This window comes from Sander lucioperca, chromosome 2 (assembly GCF_008315115.2).
Source record: "Sander lucioperca isolate FBNREF2018 chromosome 2, SLUC_FBN_1.2, whole genome shotgun sequence".
Lineage (NCBI taxonomy): Eukaryota > Metazoa > Chordata > Actinopteri > Perciformes > Percidae > Sander > Sander lucioperca.
The window spans coordinates 16,851,413-16,876,634 of record NC_050174.1 but is presented as its reverse complement, the minus strand read 5'-3'; the positions used below and the strand labels follow the sequence as shown (position 1 = coordinate 16,876,634).

At 41.6% G+C, this 25,222-nt stretch overlaps 1 protein-coding gene across 1 annotated transcript in view; it reads right to left on the bottom strand.

Annotated features, from left to right (window-relative positions):
* LOC116056857 (ultraviolet-B receptor UVR8-like) overlaps positions 1-25,222 on the bottom strand; it is a 306,897-nt gene that overhangs the window by 18,724 nt on the left and 262,951 nt on the right. Inside the window, exon 9 of the mRNA XM_031309233.2 lies at positions 1,627-1,664. Within this exon, the coding sequence (XP_031165093.1) occupies positions 1,627-1,664 (38 nt within the window). The remainder of the gene's footprint in view (positions 1-1,626; positions 1,665-25,222) is intronic.

Sequence of the window (25,222 nt, the reverse complement as noted above, 5' to 3'; positions counted from 1 at the left end):
CTTTTTGTTCTCGTGCTTCCTTTGACACTTATTTGCGACCCCCGTTATGGTATTACCATATTGATTCTGGTTGTGGCACGCACTCTCTGACTTCATTCAAATTCCTTCTCACCTCAATCATGTGATACCGCGCAGGCTGTCCGTCTTTTAGTCTCAATAGGAGGAAAACAATGAGATTTCTATCTGTAACCCTATTACCAGCCGTAATAGGGTTAGAGCTGCCTGGGTTTACCTTGGTAAGGCAGCGGAAAACTTTATTAGGTTTAAGACCTTTTGCTTTTCTACTTTTTCTGCTGCCACTGATACATACGAGCCTTTAAGCCCTAGAGAAAGGTATCAGCTTAGTAAAAAAAGAAGAAGTTCAAGATGGCCCCTCATCTCACTTCTTCTCCAGCGACAAACAAAGTGTTATCTTTCAGGAGGTGGAACCTTTCTTTTTTTTTTACATGTTGACGGGAGTAGTTTCGGTGTGGCACTGTGCGGCTGATTACAGGAGGAGTCTTAATCAGGTGGTGCAGTCTGCTTGGGGCCCCTGGGGCCGAGAGTGTGCTACATCCTGTCAGACTGCACAGAGAAACAATCAATCATCAGAATGGCTCCAAGACAGAGGAGAGAGAGAGGGCAGGGAGATAGGAGCGATGGAGGAAGAGGAGAAAGAGAGAACATGATGAGGGGAGGGAGAGAAAGAGACGGTGCCCTTGCAGAGACTAACATAGAGTTATATAGATGCGAGAGCGCCTATGAAAATCCAACGAGTCTAGTTAGACTACAAGCCAGCCTGTAAGAGCGCAGTATGGAAGCCAAGGCCACGTCAAAGCTCATAACAACTGATGTCTAACATTTTCATTGCCCCCCCCCCTGTCTCTCTAACCTTCACCTACTTGTTTGTTTCACTGTCCTGGCAAAGCGTCATCCTCACTGTCACGTTGTAAAAGTGATCACATTTTGGCCGTGGTTTCAAACGACCTCGCAGATAAACACCAAAGCCGGGAGGAAAAAGAAGCAGAGAGAGAGAGGGGAACAGAGGGACTGAGGTGGGCCTAGGTTTTACACTCTCTGGGCTCTGTCTGAGGGCTGTGTAATGATGCGGCTCTTTAAAGAACGTCTAAAATGAAAGGCCAGAACAATCCTCGGTGACAGGTGGGATTCTTTATCTAACAGAGGAGGAGAGACAGGACAGAGCACACACACACACACACACACACACACACACACACACACACACACACTTCTGGCTATGCACATTCAAAGAGGCATGCACATACATAAACGACAGTAGAGGATTTCCTGCTATGTCCATGCGAAGCAGAGGAGTTTAAAATGGACAAACAGCAGATCCCATAAAGGTGATTTATAGAATTTAAAAAGATGTGCGTTCTTGGCACACCATCAAGGATATTAAGTGCTCGAAAGGAGGCCTCGGACACAGATCTCCCCCTAGAAATCTTTTATTCTCCACTCTGGAACAAAAAAATATCTTCTCAAATTGTCTTAAGAATGGAAGCTATTTGAGTGTGTATGTGAAAGAGAGTGAACACTTGTGTGATGTAGAAAAGCCTGGAGTCCAGTGTTGTTCTAAGTCTGCCTCTCCTGGCAGGGCCAAAAGTGGAAAAATGTTTGGCTCACCTCTTGCCCCATCCCCCAGGAGAAGACATTCCCACCATCTGAAAAAAAAGAAAGAGGGAGGAGGACAGAGAGAACACAGTCAAACCAACAGTCAAACAATTCAAGAGAGGCAACAAATAGAAGCCTGGGGTTAAAATAGAAAGGAAAAAGAAAAAAAACAAAAGCGGAGGGAGAGAAGGGAAATGCGCAGCTGACAAAAGTGGCTCAAGCATCATACATCAAGCACTTGTTACCTCTCCCGGTGCCTGTGATTGCACATGACTGCAAACAAGTCAGTGATAAAAATCTGAAGAAAGATGAGACCGATCGGGCTGGCTTTAAAGATCATCAATCACGGCCCTGTAAGCTCAGATATTATTAGTTCAAGTAAAGCTGCACTCTTCCATTTTATGGACATCATAAAAGACTTTGGGGGGGTGGAGGTGGAGAGGAGGAGATCCCCCAGTGTTTTAACTAGGACTGGGATGGATGTGTTTGGAAAAGCAGACCGGATGGATGGACAGCTCTAATGTAGTAGCACTAACTGAATCACTCACACAGCACCGGGTTCCCCAGGGGAAGGAATGTGGGATGGGAGCTTAAGGCCCCACTTACAATTTGGTAGATTAAGTAAAAGTGTATGGTGAAAAGGGCTGTGCATGTTTTTGTGTGGTATCTGTATGTGTGTAAGCGTGCGTGGCTACGACCTCTTAGACTTTTGGCAACGCCATGTACGGACCTTTTGGACTCATTAAAAGTGGCCAAGTGGCAATAAATTTCTTTAAAGTGTGACAAGATATCAACAGGTTTTTGCGCCAAAGAAAAGTATTAGATTTATAAACCTAACGGAGTTCCCAAATGCAGATGAATGAGGATTTTTGTCAAATTTTTCTCATTGCTCGGAGATTAGTACATCAGATGTGTAGTTTTTAGGGTAATGCACCATAGAAAAGGTTCTGAGTGTTACTTGTTTTTGTAAATGCTTTAAAGTGTGCGTACCCCAACACCTGTTGACTAATAGTTTTTTCTAAATGATGTGTATCATATTATCTGCCGACGAGCCATTATCTGCCTCCAAATGTTACTTTTTGTAACCGTTTGAAAATACAAAACAACGGGAGCATGTCTAGGAATACCTGCGGTCACATCGATCAACTTAATTACTACTTTCTACTCTGAAATGTTTATTAGTCCATACAACTACTTCCTGAGCAATGTCTCTGTTTTATACTTGTTCATCACAACTGTTTTTCCCCTCTCCCTCTCTCTCTCTCTCTCTCTCTCTCTCTCTGCCTGCCAGTGAGGACATAAAGGCTAGTGTGAAGTCCATCACTGCCTGGTGAATAGCTGCCCTTTGTGCCTCAGAACTTAATTCACAGGCTGAAAAGGACCCCAGCCCTGCCATAGCACCTCTGTGTTCCGCCTGTTTTAAAAGAGCTTGCATGTCCACTGAGGTCTGCCTGAAAGCCTTCTGTTAAAGGTTAAACACACCAAGTTTAATCAAGTTTTGAGGATAAAAACAAAAAAAAAATCAGCATTTTGGATTGTACATTTAGTTTCCTTTTTTATACTAAGTTGAATATAAACAATTCTGGTGCCAACACTGGTCTCGTAGTCACTGTTGTCAAGGAAACCTGATGTTGCCATGACCTTATTCAATATATAGACCTCCCTCACCCCTCCATACATTACCATCTTCACATACCCAAACCAACGTCATTTGGTGTTACAGCCAGCTCTTGGTAACATTTGGGGGTTGTTCAGTATAAAAAGTACTTGTGTTACCATTTTGAAAAACTTTCAAACTTTTCTTTTCTCCTACTTCGGCATTTGTGAAAATGGATGGTTGCAGAGGGCATCCATAACACACCACCCTCTCTCCCTGTCTTCCCCTCGCCGGGCTTGTTAGGCCTGACACTGGCACCCTAGTGAACAAAAGGACTGCACGGCTTAGGGCTGCCCTGGAATGTCAGTGGGTTCACATTTCACATGCAGATGCGTGACCCCAGAGCCCTTTAGTTGGAAGGTGCGCTTTAACCTCACAGAGAAGCAAGAGGAGAGGGGCGGAGGGTAAGGGGCACCTTAAGGAATCTGGGATGGGGGGGAGGGGTAAAAATAAGAACGTCTGAGTTTGCACTGCTTGCATCTGATCTTACAATGCTATATGTCTCTCTCAGTGTCTATGTTCTTTCTCTTTTTCCCAAAACACTGCTGCACACAGTTAAACTCCGCTGATATACCTTATAGAATATTGTAATTGTCGATATTCTGAAAACTTGTCAGAGTTGTCTCCTTTATGTGTGATCTGTGATGCGCCCCCTCTCTTCCCCCTACTTCGGAACACATGAAAGCATTAACTTTTAAAGTGCATACTTAAGATTTCTCCCCAAATAATTGAAAAAGCACAATGGGAGGGGTTATGTAAGGCAAAAGTACTGTGAGCTCCGCAAAAGAAACCAAAGCTACTGTCATCTGCTCTCTGTAGGCCCAGGCAGGCACAGTTTCAACTCAAGGGCTTCACTCTTCTATAACTTGTTCTCCTTCCCTCGCTGCTCTCCCTATCCTGACTCTCTCTATACCCGTTTGCCTTTCCCTCTCCTTTGCTCTCGATAGTGAAAACTTCAAAGACAGCAAAATCTTCTGCAAAAATATTCTGCAAAAGCATGAAACTCCAAGCACGTTTGTTTGTTTTGACCCCAAAGCCCCTTGCTACAACCCTCCAACTCCAACTTGCAAGTCCTGCGAAATACATGAGGAAGAGAGACCAAATCCAGAGCTACTGTTTTTCCCGCCCGCCTGCAACCCTTATTATAATAAGTTTCTTGTGAACAGGAGTACAAATTTTTAAAATGCATTTAAAATAACCCACTAAGAAAACCAATTAACACACACACACACACACACACACACACACACACACACACACACACACACACACACACACACACACACACACACACACATGCACACACCCTATGATTCCACAGACTCATCTAGGCGTCTAGGTTGAAGATTGAAGTTCTGATTTCTTTTTGGGAAGTCCAAAAGAGCTTCATCTATCAGCAGGTTGCTGCCTCCAGCCATCACAGATCTGTCATAACAGGGAAATAAAGACGATAAAGCTCTGTAAAAGACACAGCGCAGTAAAACAAACTATGATGCTAACCCTTACCTACCACGCCAATAAAGGAAATTCAAATGGGACCACTCAGATATATAGTATTCTCTTATCATCTTGCAGAACAATTATGCTTGTGTAAGTTCAATGCGCTTGACCTGGGAAGACGCATCGAGGTGTAAAACATGACCTGCTATTAATGGACATGATTTCTTCCACTGTGTCTGATTACTACATTATGAATCAAATCACTTATTATACCTTGAACTTCTAACGGAGAGGATTATTCTGGTCCAATGCAATGATGGTGTTTAAAAAACCCCAACATAAAAACAGTTTTTAAAATTGCATTTATTATTTATTTTACCCTGTCATCATCACTATGACCTTCACGATTACTGTCAATTTCAGTGCTTATCCGAGTCAGAGATTCTAGTCTGCAAAGAGATTAATCTATATTCTTACCGGAGTGCTTAATTGTTTATCTGCATGGTACACACAAAGTGTGTGTGTGTGTGTGTGTGTGTGTGTGTGTGTGTGTGTGTGTGTGTGTGAGAGGTTATGTGTGCTGTTTTAGCAGTTCTGCCCTCTAATAGTTGAGACATCTATAGCATCCACAGCAAGGCCAGGGGAGCAAGAGAGCAATCCATAGGCCTGCGTAGCCATGGCAACTAAACTAGGAATAGGCTAGATGTCAGGCGAGCATGGCTAAATTACCCATTAGAGAAAGCAGGAATGGGAGAGAGGGAATACTGGTCAGGGCACAAGAGGCTAATGGGGAGATAAGATGGCCAACATATATACTACACAAACACACAGGTGCGCACACACACACACACACACACACACAAACATATTAATGCACACACACAAAATGACAAGAAAACAGATAGGGGTTGTCACATAAAAGTGCCAGTGAAAACACATGCTGAAATAGGAAAATACAATTAAATGTGTATAAACTCTCCCAAATTAACACATACAAACACAATGCGTATATGTATCAACGTATCTGTACGTTTATAAGTATGTGCACATACAAATAACAAAAACACATGAGCAGACACGTGCGCACACACACACACACACACACACACACACACACACACACGCACACACACACACACACACACACAGGGAAGACAAAATGGTTTTAATAAAGACGCCCTCTTGGAGAGGTTGCTTGTGAATGTGAGGGAGATGTATTTATAGGAATCCTGTGAGATTCTCTGTGCTCAACCTCACATTTGTGTAAGAGAGAGGGAGAGAGAGAGGGAGAGAGAGGGAGAGAGAGGGAGAGGGGGAGAGAGAGAGAGAGAGAGAGAGAGAGAGAGGTTGTGTTATTGCCTGTTTCTTCATCCTAATCCTTAATGCATGGCATGCTCCTTGAGTCTATACTAATGAATAAAAGAATAAAGAATGAATCAGTGTAAGTATCTAAACCATTGCGGGAGTGAAAAGGTAAAAGGGGATTGGCCTGGTGGTTTGTTCCTGCTGTGCAGACACATGCACGCACTCACACACACTTTTGAGTATCCAAACAAGCTCACACACACACACACACACACACACACACACACACACACACACACACACACACACACAAAGCCCCTCCACACACAGAGTCAGGCAGTCCTCCTAACTTTAATGCTGCACATTCATTTGCATGCGCCATAATTAGCGTCAGGCACACAGAGGCTGGTCCTGGGGGAGCTCTGTGATAACCGCTTCCCCTTCTATTAGGGCTCTCATTCCAAGAGTGTCAGACATTGCACATCTTCATTGTGGGGCCTGCAGCACATCGGCACAGTGGAACCTCTGCTGCTGTAGCTGCTGCTGGAGCAAGCAGGAGCAGTGGCAAGACGATGGGGAAAAGGGACTGGAGTAAAGGTGGAGGATGCTAGACTCGGTGGAGGGTGGTTAGCGGGAGGAAGAGACAAAAGGAGGACTGAAAGATGTAAAGAAAGGGAAGGAATGAAGTGATAAGTTTGGAACACAAAGAGATAGGGGAAAGAGAGACAAAGAGAGGTAGCGCATGGCAAAGGCGGTTGCACATTGTGCAGCAGACAGACAGAGAGACAGGCTGGACATAAGTAATGAATGCAGTTATTAAATTGTTTCAGCTGCAAAGAGGTCTATTCTTATGCCATTATAAAAGGGAACAATTTATCCCCACTGATCGGCCCTGTCGCCTTTCTCCTCGCTCACTTTGATCTGCCAGCATATTGCCTTGATGTGTCCTATTCAATAGCGAATCTGGGGCAATTTTAATGCTTTTGTACCTCGCCACCGCTCCACTTCTCCCTCCCTGTTTAAAAATAGCTGTTAATTATAAGTGCAGTTTAAATGTCTCTAGTGACCCAGAAATGCAGGTTGGAGTGAGAAGAAGGGATTGAGCATCTCCAAGTTTAAAAAGAGCGAGACACTATTTCTCTAGCTCTTTATCATGCTTTCTTCAATCTCTCCTTTCTCCTCTAACCCCCCTCCCACGTCTTTGTCTTCTCCATTCACCTCCCCTCCGATGCTACTTCTTCATTCCTTTAGTGTTCCTGCATATTTCTTTTTCTTTCTCTTTCTCCTCTGTGGCGTTTCTTCGGCTCGGTGGGAGTGAGCACGGCTGGAGGATAGGGGATTCAGTTCTTTCTCTCCAACACACGAGAGAACTGCAGCGAGACATCGGAGACCATGGCTGTGAAACCGCTTCAGTCTGCAGATTGTATGTGCGTCACACCAAGTCTTTGTATCTATCTCCTCAACTTCCTCCTCTTATGCAGCCGCAGGAGTGGGATGTTGAAAGGAAAGGCATGTGAAGGTGCGCTAGGTAGCGCAGTATGAGGCAGAGGCGCAGAGTATACCTGTGGGGAAGAGAAGGGGCTGTGCGGGGACCTGAGGTGTGCACCTGGGGGGTGCAGTGTTATAAATAAAGCATTAGCCTCTTGAAGGGAAGAGAGATGTGAAGGGCTGTCTCTGCAGCTCTCTTTTCCCCACTAACTCCTACTAACAGTTAACCCGCAGGCATGTACATGTACTCCTTTCATCGCAGAGGAGGTACATGTAACAGCACAAAAAATCACTAAGAGGTAAACTGTGGGACTGTCTTGTGGCAAAATCTGGACACCCTGTTTTACTTCCATCACATCGGAAGTGGCGGACATGACTGATGGCTAGACTGATTGATCTCTGTGTGGTTATGTTGTAAAACTGTGTAAAATAAAGTTGAAGTAACAGAAAAAACCACCAAAATGGGGCCGTTGTTTTGTCTGTAGTGGTCAATTACTACAGAAACCATAACGTCATTATCATAATCTTAACGTAATGCAACTTAGTGTCCTATAATACTGTAATTACTCCTACACTGAGTCCTCATTTCCTCTCAAGTGCATAGTGGCATTTTATAAATAAAAAGTAATTAGAGTAAAATATAGTGACCGCAAAACTTCCTTACTCACACAACGTCCTCTATACCCTCCTTTCTAATATTGCTGTGAAACAATATTAATGTGTCATATGAAAATGTCACAGTGTAAAAGTCTCAAAGCCAAACATTAACTGTGCAGAATCTGCAGTTTTAAAGCTATTTCTGTTGGAGATACATTCACATGCTCCAGATTCAAATCCATGGTGTAGCAAGGACATGCAGCGGTAAAAGAAGTACTCAGATCTTTTACTGAAGTAAAAGTAGTAAAACTACAGTGTAGAACTACTCTGTTCCAAGTAAAAGTCCTGCATGCAAAATATTGCTTAAGTAAAAGTACAAAAGTATTAGCATCAAAATATTCTTTTTTTTAAAGATTATTTTTTGGGGCTTTTCCGCCTTTAATTTGACAGAACAGCTAGGTGAGAAAGGGGAGAGAGAGGGGGAAAACATGCAGGAAATCGTCACAGGTCAGACTCGAACCCTGGATCTCTGCGTCGAGGCATAAGCCTCTCAGTATATGTGTGCCTGCTCTACCCACTGAGCCAACCCGGCCACAGCATCAACATATTCTTAAAGCACACAAAGTAAAAGAACATATTATGCAAAATGGCCCATTGGGGTAATAGGCTTATATTACGGAATTACAGTTATTGATGCATTAATGTGTTTACCACTTGAATGTTGCTTTTTGTAATGGCGAAGCTAATTTTATTACTTTATTTAAGACTGGGTAGTTTAACACATAAAAATACATCATCATTTATAAGTTGATTATATTTTGTTTTAATGATGAATCTGAGAACTAAAGCTTTTAAATGCATGTAGGGAAGTAAAGAGTGCAATATTTACCTCTAAAATGTAATGCAAGTATAAAGTAGCAGAAAATGAAAGTAAGTAAAAAGTAAAGTATAAGTACCTCAAAATTGTACTTGTACTTGAATAAATGTACTAAGTTACTTTCCACCACTGAGGAGCACATTGAACCCCTTTGACACCAGCTGTGTAACAGCATTTTAAGATTGATGGTCTAACACGGTGTTCCTTTCAGTAATGTCCCACACTGTACTGGCCTTATACAGTGTTCTGTTTGTTTGGCTCCAACTGAGTGAAGGGCAGGAGACCTGAGAGCACATCAACCATCACGAGGTCAAGGTCAGGGTTGATATAATGGCATTGTTTAAAGTCCATCAGATTAAGTGACTTGCAAAATAGTTAATTAGCTTGACAACATATTTTGTTCTGTTAGCAGACATGCTGGTTGCAAATAAAAAGTAACGTGGTTTTGATAATCAGACAATGCATACGGAATTCAGATCCCATTCGATCTTGTGCTCACTTCGTTGTTCACACAAATCATGGTGCAAACAATGACATGAAACTGATAAGCAACACTTGGGGAAATATTATGAGAATACTAAGGTTATTGTGAAAATTGCTTTAAGCCAATTAACTATTCTGCTCCCCCCACTAATACTCTTATCTCATGTTCTTTTCTTCCCATTCATAAGCTGTACGTGCCTAAACCTGTCACGAACCGTTTAAAATGCTCTGTATTCTTTGACGGAAGAAAAGTGATAAGGTGATTTTCTCTCCCTATTGTATCAGTTGCTAATACTAAGACCACAGCTAAGATCTCCTTCCACTCATCACACTTTAATTGTGCCGAGTTTATGAATGCAGCTATACTACATTTTCTATAGGAAGATATATGCTAACCTCAGCACACTGTAGCTCGCATTATTAACTCTAACGAAAAATTAATATGACCTCTCTATGTATGTCTCCACTGGCTGCCCAGGCAATGATATAAAGTATGTCTCCATCAGTATCCTTGGTCCATCCTGAAATTGGAAATATGTACAGAAGATAACCGAGTAGTGATGAAACAAGCACTCGGTGCGGGTCCACTCACTCTAGGCGGACAAGCACTTGATAGATAAATGAGAACAATGTACTGGTTTTTCCACAGGCAAGGCGGCATTGACAGAACTCATTAATGTTGTCCTTGGCATGTAAGGCATGATAGTAAATAAAAAGTTATCTAGTAGCATTGTGAGATGCATCTTTAAACATCAGCATAGTCTGACAAAACCACACATGTGGTAGCTAGTGAAAGCTGGACTCTCTTCAAATGATTCAAAGTAACAAGGCTGCCACTGTGACATGAGCTGAAGGATTCTTTCATGTTGAAATGTGAAACTATTAATCTCACAGGAAGTAGTTGCTGTCTTATTTTCTGCTCATGGCAAAGGACGATTAACATGTCAATAAACATGTCAAGAGTGTAGTACTCATAAATAAAGAGTCATCCTGATGCATGAATTTTTGATAGTCTAATGGGCAGCGTGTTCTTCAATAAATGTCCATGGGGATTCAATAGACAAGATTAACATGTTTTCCAAAACACAAAGGCAAGGGCAGAAGTGGAATTATGGGAAAGTAAATAATTAGGGATGTTAATGATTAACGGTTTAACCTTTAACCAACAATACAAATTTATACTGCTTAATACCATCAGTTTAAAAAGAATATTATTAAAACCAAATTAAAGTAATTAAAAAGTTTCTTTGCATGGTAAAAGAAAAATAGGTTATACAGTCTATTTCTTAACTACTAGTTAACTTGCTAGTGCAAACTAGCAAGTTGCATTTTAAGCTCTTTTTCTGCTGTGTTTGTGGCTCTCTGCTGAATGGCGCTCACAGCAGAGAGCTACCTGACACATGCCACTATATTGATTAAGCCGGCTACACACTGGATGAGTGGGATGAGTGTGTCAGCTGTGTGGCGTGTCCGTTTTTATTTCGGCTCCCATGTTAACAGGTTGGAGCTTGCACACTACCTGCGTGACACGCACGTCTCAGGCACAGCTTGAGCCGTGCCGAAAACGCGTACATGCTAGAAATAGGACCGACGCCTATTTATCACGCGACACGCAAGCGTGTTAGAAGCATTTCCATTCAAAATAGAATAGGAAAAGATGTTTATATTTCATTTTGACACAAATACATTTAATAAATGACATTTTGATGTTTGAAAGCCTCTAGGTTTTGACATAAATGCAGATATAAATGTAATTTTAAAAAATTAATAAAAAATAATTATCGATTTTCAAATATTGCACCTGTCAATACAGAACAAAATATTCTGTAGCCTATTTTACCGTCAATACTGCCAACGTTGTCTTTGCTGTAATCAAATCAGTATATATTTATAATAATCAATGGGAAACATACATGTGTACAGACAAGGCTAGCAACAGCAGCGCCGCGTCAGACACGTTTCTGGTGTGCAAAGACATAGAAAACACCACGCAGCCGCCACGCCACAGAAACGCCACGTCGTTAGGACTGGAGGTTTACATCGGCCATCCTACACACAAAGTGTGCCAGGCAGACACACAGCTGCCAACGTTGCAGGTGGATGCGTTGGAGATGAGCTTGGACATTTGCTCTGCGGACAAATATTTTTTAGAATGGTTTGACACATATTTTGCCTTTAACAAATATTGCGCCCCCCTGCGATTTGGATATTGCACTAGTTCATATTGCGATTTCGATAAAATTGGGATTAATTTTGCAGCCCTACTCCATGTGTCCACAACAATGCACGCAGCATTGTGGCAACGCGACTGGTACAAGTCCATAGCTGTCCGCAGACGTAGAGTGCTGAAAGTATGTCCGGGAGTATTGGCTGGATGAACTGGGATTCCGTTGCCTGCTTGTCGGTTAATGGTTAATGATCGGTTAACGAGGGTCGGCTATCGTTCAGAAAAAAAATCTGAATTAGCATCCCTATAAATGATACAGTCACCATTTGTTCCTACAGACCAGCTGCCACATGGAAAGTTAATGAGTGAGATGTCTGACTAAATAAAGTCAGACTTTTTTTTATGTCCTCATGAAAGTAATCATTATTTGGAATGATCTGAACTGAACTTGCTGGATTCATTTGGCAATTCAATAATCCTCTTAGAATAGTCTAGACATATCTGTAAAGCAAGCTTTTTTTTATACATCGATAGTTATTTACTATGCAAAATCTCTTCGTATTGAGCAGCCCATCCTTGAAATGTCCCACAAACACAAACTGAAGCCAATTTGTGTTATTCTGTTGTGTGTAAAAATGTTTCTTTTGAGCTGCTGTAGCACAGGAATTTCCCCAGTGTGGGATTAATAAAGTCTATCTTATCTTATCTTATATAGATGAACTTCCTTTGAAATTACACAGAGATACAGTATTTTTTAAGATAAACAAAGGGAAAAAAGGGTGAGGGTGTAAAGATGGCAGCAAGAGATGCAAGTTAATGACCTTGATAAGACCAGGGACACGGAGAGCCCGAGGAGAAGACGTGATGCGTTTCCGTGACAGCGGTGTAGTAGTGCTAGTGACAAGAGGAGATGAGGAGCCAGCACTTCTTGGCTGGTGTTACACATTAGTGTTGTTGTTAGCCAGGGGCATCAAGGGTGATTGTGTTTGTGTGTGTGTGTGTGTGCTTACAGAGCGAGGTACGAAGACATCCCGGTCGAGGCCTTGCATGGTGAGAGAGGCTGATAGCAATCTAATGAGATAAGAAATGTATGCAAATGAACCTGGCCACAGTTCACACTAATCAGCTTAACGCCCCGATAAATATCAGCTATCTGTCGCATCACACACACACGCACGCACACACGCACACACGCACACACACACACACACACACACACAGAAATTAAAACAATCAGTGAGAGGATTTGCCATTCCAAATACACAGATGCACACAAATAGGCCCACTCAACATACAGGTAGGTACGTAAATATTCATACAATCTACAGCTTGAACACATAAACTATAAGAGTGAGCATTCGCGCAGGTATGAACACACATACACGCTACATAGGTATATAAACCAAATAGGTGAATGGATGCTTCTGTGTCTGGGTCATTTAGTTCTTGGGGTCATGTCTTTAACAAGCTAAGGACAAGGGGCCCCTGCAAAGGAATGCAAGATCCAAAATAGCTGAACGTAACAGGCCTAATAAGCAGTCCTACAGGAGTGACCGGTAAATGACACCTTTTTTATTTCATGTCCTTGCAGTATTGTCTCAGTGCTGTCAATCAATATGTCATTAACTAACATTGTAGATTTTGTGGCTTTTTCATCACAGTATTTCTGGCAGATCAAAAAACAGAGGAATTCATTTACTCCAGCCCTGTGATGCCAAATGACAATTACTACTTTTTGTCACATATGAACTCATTTCAAATGACATGTTTAATGTTTTTAATCTTCTCAAAATTATGTCTTTGCAAAACAGCAGCCTTGTGCAGAGTGCCAGGATGTCATTTTAAATGGCGTGTGGCCACCGGTCACCAGACTGAGGGGAAAAGTCATGCCCCAGCTGTACTCTTCAACACATCTCTCTACAGCTATTATTATCTGTGGGAATGCAGGGCATCCTACATGGTCTGGGGGCAAAATGGTGACTACCAGCTAAAGACTGGCCTTGGAATAACACAGCTGCCCTTCATAGAGTCTGTGCACTGACCTTTGCTAATGCACAAGCATGCACATCAGAAATTCTTGAAAGTCTGAAGGATCTTAATATTTTTAATTTGTAATTTAAGAGGCTTGATGTTGAAATGTCCTGATTATTTAGTATGTTATTCCCTGTGACAAGTACACATATAATTCTGGCAAACTGCATCTAATGACACCTGATGGGGAAAGGACATCAGTTCTTACATAAACTGACCGTCCAGCAAATTGACAGCAGAAAGTATTCTATGCAGCAAATATAAATATAAATCCAAAAATCTGTTTAAGAATAGCTGTTGACTGCAAGTGTGTACTACAAATCATATGGTTATGTCAACAGCTGCAATTTAGTCACGAACCTTTGAATTTTTTATATTTTTTCATGCCATTTCTTTGCACCTTTTCTCTCTTTTTAACGCTCCTCTCTGATGCTGTGTCTCTCTGCCTCTTGGATCTCTCTCTGACATTTACCACTAAGCTACCTATTTCAGTCGACCTATTCTTAAGCAAAGCTGGGCCAAGACATCTTTATGGAAATCACCGCTGTGGGTGTGTTGATTTGCAAAGGGCAAGAAAGCTGTTCGGGCTAGCCTTACCCTCTCTCAGGTTATACAGAGAGAGATGGAGATGGAGACACAGACTGTGACTTCCACAAAGACAGACCATGACGTAGAGGAAGTGAAATAGAGAGCACCTTGCTATAACTATATTGGTTGGCTCCAGTATGTTGGCGCCCATTTTATCTGGCTTGAGTCCCACACAGCATTCATCTAATGAAAACCTGGCTGGCTGGCCGGCTGGCTGTCTCATCAAGGCTCATTGCCAAGGGTTCCTCTCCTCTGCATCAAAGTCACTCTGCTTTAATGGCGCTTTTATCAATGGCCAAGTAAAAGCAAATAACTTCACTGAAAATTTGAAAGAAACCATAAAAAGAAATCTAAAGCAGAGATGAAGGGAGAGGACTAGTAATTATTTAAGGGCACTCAGGTGGACTTATTGTGGTAACAATCAAATCAGAGAAAGGATGTTTACTATGCAACCGCAACTGTGTATGCACACATTTAACACACACGTACAGACACAAATACAAGTGCTATTTCTCACACACACCCAGGGACACACAGAAATGCGCACACACACACACACACACACACACACACACACACACACAGGCATTAACTGCTGCAAATAGTATACATGGTAAAAGTACGCTTCATAGCCGTCACGCTTTGAAAACCCCCCAAGTGTCGCATTACAGGAGACTGCTAAAACTGTGTTGGCTGGTGATAGCTCGGAGACCACAGCCAGACTACTGTAGCAGCCAGTCCCCCAGTGGATGACTGGCCTCTGAATATGAGCTCAGTCACTGTAACAAGCCCCACTTAGTCACTGGCTCGATCACAGGCTCTCTCTCCATAGACCCTCTATGCAAACAGGCCACTTAAAAACACCATTACCGGGAGATTGCTCAAGCCTTAGAAAGCAGTTCTGAAGTGGTGTGTGTGAGGGAGGATGAGAGGACAAACGGGGTTGACAAACTGAGAGAGGGATGAAAATATGGAGTCGTGGGCTATGAAAGGAGAGGTTTGCTGAGGAACACCCTTTAAAGTGTACTTCTGATTAATGCCAAATACTGGTAACTTGTTTAGTAAATGGGTGACAGTTGAATGATAATGATAAATTATAACTACATGATTCTGAAGATGTGCACAGGTAGAAAGAAACAATGGCCCCTGTGTTAAGTCTCTGAAGTAAACTACAATGAAACACATTTAAAGGGTATTGGAACACATACACAAATCGTTACCTCTCTTTGTCTGATTACAAGAGTTCTGTTTTTAACTCTTTAAACTTGTGTCTTTTGTTAGAGCAGCGTGATGTACAACAGTTTTAAGTTTTAACAATTAAGACAAAATGTCTCCCAACTCCAAATGCATTTCCATTTGAGAACATCACTGTGGGTTCATGAGAGTAAGACCCAAGATGAGTCATATGCTGACCCATAATGTCCTATCCTCACTCTATTTCTCCCTCCCTCCCTGTCTCACCCTCCACTACCACCTCCCCAACCCATCTGTCTCTGATCCCTCTCTCACCCTCTTCCCATTTCTCCCATTCCTATCTCACCCCTTCCCATCGTTCTCTCATCTCTCTCTCGTCCAACCTCTCATCACTTGTTCATAAGTTCACAGCGGTGGTTAGGCAGAGTCACAGTTTCCATCAAAGAGACCAAGAGTGAATATTTTTAGGCAGAAAAAAACCCATGTCCAAACAGTAATGCCATGTTACACAGAAGAGGGCATGAGGTAAGTCTCTCTCCCTCCCTCACTTTTTTTTCCTCCTTTCTCAACTCGATTTCTTTCTCGAGGGTTTGTTGCACCATGACTGCACAGTAACTATATGGGTGTACCCCACGCCACCTTCACTGCCCCCTTGCTGTCCTCTGGATCTGTGTCAAGCAAAATGAGCAGATTGGGAGTGGGCATGGGTGCATGCCAAAGTATTCTGGGAAGGGCTCCAAAGAACATATTTGTTGAGTGGGGAAGAGAGCGGAAATGGCCTGTTGTCTGTAGGGAGGCACGGAGACAGTTGGGTGAAGCAAGGGTGAGAAAGATAGAGTGAGGTGGGAAGTTGAGTCACTGGGTATAGCGGAGGTGCTTGGGGGAATGGGAGGGTTGCTCTTGTGTGAGGACTGACTCATCACTTACAAAAGGTGATTTACCTCATCTGTGTAACTTGCCATATTGTCCTCTGGGACAACCCTAGGATCTGGGCCCCAAAAAGGATCAATGAATGAGAAGATGGGGTTTAGGAAGATTTCTAAGACTGATATTGATGCTTGTAACATCTTTTTAAATAAATACATACAAAAAGTTTGAAATACTCTATTATTTCTACAACATATCACCCTTAATTGATTGCAGAAATTAACAGAAGAAATCATCACAATTGGTTGACTTAAAAATAGGGCCATGGGCCACAAAAATCCAATTATGCCAAATGTTAGCATGAATTATAGTGCTGACACATTTGTAAATTCAGAAGCAGTAAGTTAAGAAACCTGACCTAAAACCTGACCCTTTTCGGGCTCAGTTCAGATCTGTTTTTTTGCGGCTTCAGGCTTGGGTCAGACTCAGGTTAGATTATTTTCAAATATAACTTAATAGGAAAATTCTCTATCTATCACTCTATTGTCTGCGTTAATGCATGCCATGCATTGCAAGTAGATATGCAATGCCTACTGAGACACTGGAAGAAGGCCAGCGGTCAGTAATTGATGAAATAGCAAAGACTTGCAAAAGGGGAGCTTCTTGGAATCCCCAGTCATTCTGAGTAGGCCATTGCATTGAAACATTATGACCTTGTTATGACAACATATAAAAACCTCCAACCTTCCTCCATAAGTCCAATTCTGAAAGAGCATGCTCGTTCATCAGGTGATGCTCCAGGAAATAACTGAATTATCAAGACAAAAATACAGTTTGAGCAATGTTTCTAAGCAATGTACAATTTTGGCTAATAATAAACCCTGCATTTACTACAAATATATTTACAGTTTCAATCTAAATATTGTTTGCTAAACTTTTGACTTATATTCATGAGGGAATGTCCAGTGTTTCAGGGCTTCTGTAATAAGTAGCAGCGTGTCTGTAAATGGGACTCTCACACAACACGTGCACCATCCACAGTAGCCACCTGTTGATATGCGGTGTGTGTGTGTGTGTGTGTGTGTGTGTGTGTGTGTGTGTGTGTGTGTGTGTGTGTGTGTGTGTGTGTGTGTTCCATGTTATAGGGCTGGCCTGTGACATGCCATACTTCAGTGCCAGGGGTTTTGTAGGGTCAGTGCTATTTCACACACCTCCTGGAAAATAAGTGACCCTGGAACAAAACATACCGCCTGTGACAGCGTGGCCTTTGGACATATCTTTTGCTACCATAGATTAGGGCTGTTCTTTAAAAGACAAAAACTGATAGTAAGTGTGTATTGGTTTTCAGCTTTTGGCTTGAGATTTAGCTTCACAACTATGTTGCAATAAATGACTCTTGGCCAGTTGAATTTATTCTGAATCCTGCTGGATCATAAGATGAAGTAATTTAACTCTTAAACAGACATTAAAAAAACATCAAATACAAATATTTCCCAGGTATTTCCTATTACATTTTCATTTTCAAATGGATAGTATGAATATCTCAAATGTCACTCTGGCCAGTTACAAAGGGGAAGAAAGGCAGAGGTGGAGGGGGTGTCTTACACAGTCCATGCAGTGACCTCTAAAGATGACAGTGAAATGGATTACCTACTTGACAAATGCCATTATTTGAAAAGTTTCCACTCCATATTTCCTCATGCCACAGTAGCTAAACTCTGAACAGGTTGTGTGTTCACACATCTCACAAGGTCAGAAAAGCAACATCTAACAGATTGTTGAGTCCTTGCGGGATCAGGCTTTCTTTATCTTCCTTTTGTCACACGCACACACTCACTTGAAAAGGCACTATAAAGGGTGCTCGGATATGCAACAGATGCATAAATATAACACAGAGACACAGAATAACACACAAACACAGAAGGAGACAGGTCTCACACCCTCATACACAGTTGAATTGGTTAAAAAGTGCCATAAGCACACATGTAAACCCCACTATTACACAAACGTAACCCCAGATCACACACATGCACATACCATGTGCAGTGGCTGGCATGTGGGGGTCATGCATAGCACATAAACTGGAAGCGGCACCTTCATGTAAATTTTTCCCTCTTGACAACTGAGCATTCTCATAAGCTCCAGTAGTCAGCTGTCTACTGCATTCTCCAAGGGGCAAGCATGACATTATGTTAATTTAGGGGGCCTCCTACAGTAGGTGTGTGTGAGTGACTTTGTGCAACTGTGTGCTGGTGCTTAGATGGATGTGTGTTTCAAAGGTAAAGTATGCCAAATGTGTGCTAAAAGAATAGCATGAGACATATAAAATAAAATAAACACTACCTATGACTCATAATTTCATATCCAATTACAAACATGATTGTCATGTCAGTATTTGCACTGTGTGTTTGTCAGAGCAAATATGAGGGCATCTTCATCCATCTGTATCAATGTAGTCCCCACTGTGTTGCTACAAATAGACGTGCAAAGTGGCTCAATCCCTGTTGAATGTTTATCCAGGGAGGTGGATTAGAGCAAAACGGACATCTCCGTGCCACAGTGCTGAGCCTGCTACCCCCATAAGCCTGGTATTTCCTGCCCTATGAGAGCCATAATTAAGAGGGTGCTGGATGGCCTCAGAGCCTGAATCCCCCAGACCTTGATGTGGCTTTTCTTCAGCCAGGAGACAAGAGGCTATAAGAGAAGATAAGAGTAACAACTCCCTGACAAAGACAAAAGCTAAAACAGACCAGCACGTAGCTCATTAACAATAGAAATTCTTTATACAAAGGGCATTCTAGCACGCAACAGGCTCTGAGAATATGTCGATGAACACGGCTTCAGAGCACACACCTGCCCGTACAAACCAAAACACACAAATGCTAAGAGTTAGCAAGGGGCTACTGACACGCCTCTGGCCTTATCACTCCACTTCTTACCCTTTGCTTTGAACACAATGATTCATACAGAGAGCCATACAGTGCCTTACAAGAAGCAGCACAGGGGAGGGCAACAATTAGCCTGTTAGTAAACAAGTCCATCAGTTACGACTCCCCGTCCCCGCCTCTGCTCTTAGATTGCCCCGCCCAACCCAGGAGGGGGTGCTTTGTAATAAAAGGTGGAGAGTGTCAGACCACTTGAGCTTCACTTCAGAGTTCAGAAAGAGAGAGTAGAGTGGTGGGACTCCACTCCCTGAATTACCATGAGACCTTCAGATCACATTGCAGGACCAAATCAATGTCATACAACACTTTTTATGAAGGCCATGTTATTAATGCATTATACGAACACTCATAAGACATTATAATGCTTGTATAATGCTTTTTAAAACTCTAATGATGATGATCATGTATGACAACTTATAACAAGGTTTAATAAGTATTATACATGGTGGACATAATGCAATATAAGTTCAGCATTCATAATGCTTTTTACCTCCATGTCAAAGTGACAACGGTGCTTGGAGTCCTGGGTTACACAGCACATTATAACTACCATAACTTTAGCCAGTTATAAACATATGTAGGAAACTGCTCCGATGTACGTGCCACTTTTCTCTCTCTCAAAGTCATGCTGTAGTGTATTATTGATGTTTGTAAGCCATTATTCATTTCAAACTTAGAATTTATAATATCTTATGATAAGTAAGAGCAGTTCTATGTGTCTTCATAACTAGCTTAAGTTATAGTAGTTATAATGCATTGTCTAAAAAGTAAAACTTTGGTATGGAGGTAAAGAGCGTTATGAATGCTGAACTTACAATACATTATGTCTTAGAATACTTTATAAACCTCGTTATTAGTCATGTATGATTATTACCATTTATAAAAGAGTTTTATAAAGCCTTATAGATGCATTATAATATCGTATGAATGTGCTTATAATGCATTATAGACATCCCCTTCAGAAAGTGTTACCAAAATTTCAAAAATTGTCGTGTTTAAATGAAAAAAAGAATTAATGTAAAAGATATATGGCAGTGAAAGAACAGGGAGTTGATGTGAAATGGCACGTTGCATAATAGAAAATAAAATTCAACCTCTTGGTTAAATTAATGAGGAACTGACCAGAAGGACGTGTGATTCCTGACAGCTCTTTATTGCCCTGGTAAAAAAAAAAGTCAGTGGCAGGTAGAGAGAAGAAGAGATTAAAGTAGAGCTGGGACAAAGGTCATCTGCATCAGTGGAGTACTGCGTTTTGTTTTTTTTCCCCGTCTTTGTGTGGCTGTCAGCCCGGCATTGGACTTGTGTGTTCATTCATGTGTCTGTGGATGTGCATATATGCACAGGCCTGCATCTGTGTGTAAATGTGTGTGTGAATGTGGTGCTTAAGTGAGAGCATAGGGCAGGGAGGGCAGGGGGTTCAGGGCAGCGTAAGGTAATCCTTTAAGTGGGAGGCTTTAACTCTTTCAGAAAGTAAACAGCCAAGCAGTTGAGGGAGTATTGTCGTTGGCTAGTGTTACAGAACTGCAAGAGAGCCCCAGGGTACCGTGTGTGAGTGACTTAGGGAAGCTATGTGTACGTGTGCAGCAAGGAGGGGTAGAGTGTGTGTGTGTGTGTGTGTGTGTGTGTGTGAACCTCTCAAGCCATGTCTCACGCTGGCTGTAGCCTTGAAAAGCTCTGTGGCAGGGAAAAAGAGAGCAGATGCCTCTTCACTGGGGTGCATCGGGCCACCAAATATCACTGATCATGTCCCAATTCAATTACAGGCCACCAACTGATGCATAACGGAACCTGTTTGTGTGTGCGTGATTGGGTGTGTCCTTGAGTCCGTATGTGTGAGTCTGAAAAGTGTGTGTGTGTTATGTGTGTGCGGGCATGCGTAGCTGGCGTGTTAGTGTTCCGGGGTTAGGGTGGAAGGAGGATGACCCCGCACAGCTGACAGTCAGCCATGCAGGACAGAACAACACAATAACACTCTTGTTAACCAGGACATGGCATACCTCCCACCTGTTACCCCCAGAACCACACACAAGCAGACACATGCTTGCACATGAACAGACATACCTAAAAACACGAACCGGGTGCTTCCCTGTGATGGCTCATTTGAGGCCTCTCCTTCCTTCATTTAGCAGCGCGTCCATTTATCTCTGGAGCTGTCGGGGAGGTTCTCATCGCTTAGCCCACTTCCTGTCTGTCTGTCTGCCTAAACACTGTAAACAGGCTTCTCAAACAAACATGTTTAGTCTGGACCTGGTCTGGCTGGAGAGGAGAGGGCTTTTGGAATTACTGGCATACTACCACACTAGTGTACAGTATCTAGAGGGAGAAACAGACACAAACAGCAATTTGTTGCTGTCTGGCTTACATAATACTATTACACATGCACACACTTGCACCAGTGTGCACACTATTTTGTTAACGTTTCAGTCAAAGGTATGCAGTGAATATAAATTAAGTTTGGCTGTAGCTGAAGGCAGCAAATACAGATTCTTCTATATTTCAGATGTGTAAGCATACAAATACCTCCAAATGTATTTTTAACAAGAAGCCAACATGACAGAGTTGTTGTTTGAGTTTTTACAGATGTACTGAATAATGTAAGCTTAGAGAAACATGCATTAATAATATGCTAATATTTAACAGCCTTGTACTTCATTGCTTTTGGCAATTTTGTTTATAAATTTAAGTAAAAAAGTAAAAAAGAAACAATGTAGGAAAGGGGAAACATGTTTATGTGTGTAGAGAGTTTATGTGTGTATTTGTGTGTCTGTTGCTGTTGTCCATTGCCTACTATAGACAACATATGTAGGCTCTCAAGCCATTACTCAGCAACTTTTGAAAAACAAAAATAAGCTTACTTTTCACAAGGGGTCACAAATGCACACACTTGTTTGTATCCTAACTGTATCACATCCATCATTTCACAATGTTATTGTGCTATTTATGTGTTCTGCGCTACAGTATATTCAATTCCTCTCTTTGTTTAGACAGCTCAGCCATGGGAAACACTGTAGACTAAATCTATACAAGACAGAGACTTAACTCTTTGCTGAGTGAGATCATGAGTGATTGAGTGGGTGAGTTAGTCCTTCAGTCTGTCAGAATTATACAGTAAGATATGGCTAGCCAGAGATGAGCAAAGATGTGGTCACTATAGTCAGAGATATGCTTCCTCCTCTACAGTTAGAGTCTTTTGCTGATGAACATGAGAATAAAAGTTCATTTTCTTCACTGCATAATCAAGAAAAGTTCAGGATTGCCATTGGCGAAAGGAACATCATTCCATAAAACTTAACATGCTAGGTTCAGGTAACACAGAATATCTGCAAACCACATATTAAACAACCCTGTTACATCAACAGGTACAATGCAGTCTTTCTCTACAGCATCTGTACACGTATGCTATACTGAAGATTGTTACTTTAGTATAATAAAATTATATATATATATATATAATTTTATATATATATATAATTAATTAATTGCGTTTTATTTTTTTCGCAACAAAGTATTGATGCAAATTTTTGATATTTGCCTTTCTTGTTCTTCCTTTATTTGGCAAGATTATTTCAACGGTCATGTTCATTAAAAATGAAAAACCAAATGGAACTGAGTGAATGAGAAAGCGCTTGAGTGAAAAACAAATGACGCTGGGGAGCATGTTTGTGTGTGGCGGGGCTAAGGGGCAAAGGGGCGCGAAATGGGGGGCAAGCGAAAAACAAATTCACAATGCCAGCCTGAGTTCAAAAAGTGTGAAAATCTCTATAAACCCATCAGCTCCAATAACGGGTGAGACTGAATAGATGAGAAACAGAGGAGGCGGAGAGAGAGGCAGAGCAGAGCCACAGAATGAACTGGCCTCCCCCATTCACTTTTAAATTTCCTCCTCCACAGTCCCTTGCACACTGTTAATTACTAGCCAGGCATTCCCCTGCCACCTTTTCACACATAACAAGCGCCCCATCCAGACCCACCGCTGGAATATGCCTTGCAGCTGAAGGATCAAGACCAATTATGGCCCTAAGCTGGACCTATTTCTGTTTAGCCCAAGGGGGGCACAGAGGGTGTTAAACAGGGAGAGGAGGGAGCAGAGGTGGTGGAAGTGTTATTTCTCCCACAACATAAATATGTCTGTTTATTTCTGTGCTGCTCGCTGAGTTAACTGCTAACTGTAAAATAACCACATATAAAAACTGGCGAACTGACATTCCATAAAACAAAGAAATTCAAGAAAACCTTGCTGGACGTCAACCACGATGGTTGTCTGTATATAGGAAGTCACGTGACATTAGGGCTTTTTTACTTTTTAAAAACTTTAGAACCATTTTTTCCATTTACTTGCAAATTTTATTTAAATGTGTGAATAACAACAAGTGAAACCAGGACAATTTTTTTGATTTGTTTTTTTACTGTTAAGCTTATTTACTTGAAATCTACAACCTATACTAAAAATATGATTTACGAGACTAAGGCTCAACATGCACTGCATGGGTCAAAGTATGTAGACACCTGCATTTTGAACTCATATTTGATAGCTGAGTGTACATCCAAAACAATGGGCCTTAGCAAAAGTACACAAAGTATGTGGATAGGCTAGTCTACTTACTTTTGGCAACATAGTGCAGTCATCAAACACCTATGCAAGCACTCCTGCTGACCCTGCTAGTTATAGGCCACACGATGAAATGAATGAGTAGCTACATCAAAATTCCTGTTAAGATCTGTATCAATGTAAAGGTTATCCCAGCTAAACTGCGTAAACATATTTCACTGGCTGATTTTACAAATATCTATTCATTCTCTGTGGCGTGGAAAATTAATATTACTCAATCTAATTGTAACAAATCTTATTTCTATTCCTTAAATAGCCTGACTCTCTGACTTTAAACAGGCTGAGTGTTATTGTTAGCTTGCTAATTCCACCAAACATGTCTTCTTGCGGCACTGGTTAATGTTACAGATAATGAGCCGCACAAAGTTGTCACTCATCTGGCGAGAGCACTGTGATTTTCTACGCTGTGACAAGAGTGTGTGGATGAAACTTTAAATTGTTATATTTACCCAACTTATTGGGTGGCCGGTGGGCTGATTAGTTAGCTTGCTAGCTCGCTAGAGAGCTGGTGGCCCGCGAGGCCTGTACAGTTATAGGGGAAACACTATAACTATATTGGATATTGGGATATTGGATGTGAAAAGAAGGAAATGGTTCTAACATTGCACTTTAGATGTGTGTGAATTTCCCACACCAGGAGTAATTTATATAGTTACATTTTATAGTGATCCATTATCTGTTCAAAAAATGTTCTATGTTCTGTGCAAAATGTTCTATTAAAGAAAAGATAGAAAATAAATATTTGTGTGTGCTGTAAAGTGGTTAGAAAAAATGAAATTGGAATTGGCTAAAATCAGTATCGGCTGGCCTAACTCAAAGAAAATCGGAAATTGGAATCGGCCTAGAAAGTTGTAATCGGTGCATCTCTAATAATAATTTATGCTATGTCACGTGGGGGCATTTAATAATTAATTAATTAAAGCGACAGAGAATGGCAGCTTTATAACCTAGTTGCATATTGTATTGTATTGCACCTGTTCTAAATATCATTCGACAAATACTCGTTGTAGATTTGTAATATGTGCGCTTCCTTTGGCATATCTGGCACTCGTCTTTGTGGATGTCATCTTAGCAACTTGACGCATGACTTTTTCGACATCTTGCATGCCGATAGTTGCAGCTGAGTTGCTACCGCTCACTTGGTCAAACTTTGGTTTGGGTGCTGGTAACGTTAGAGGATTGCTCAGGCCAGGCGCCAGGGTGAAGCGAGGCAGGCCGTGACATGTTTCTCCGTCTGTCTGTCTATCAATTTCAGTACGAGCGACAGCGCCATAACCGCCCTGCACACACAAACACCGCTTTGTCTGAAATAAAAACCAATAACCTATTATAATTAATATTAATGCATACATGAATAATG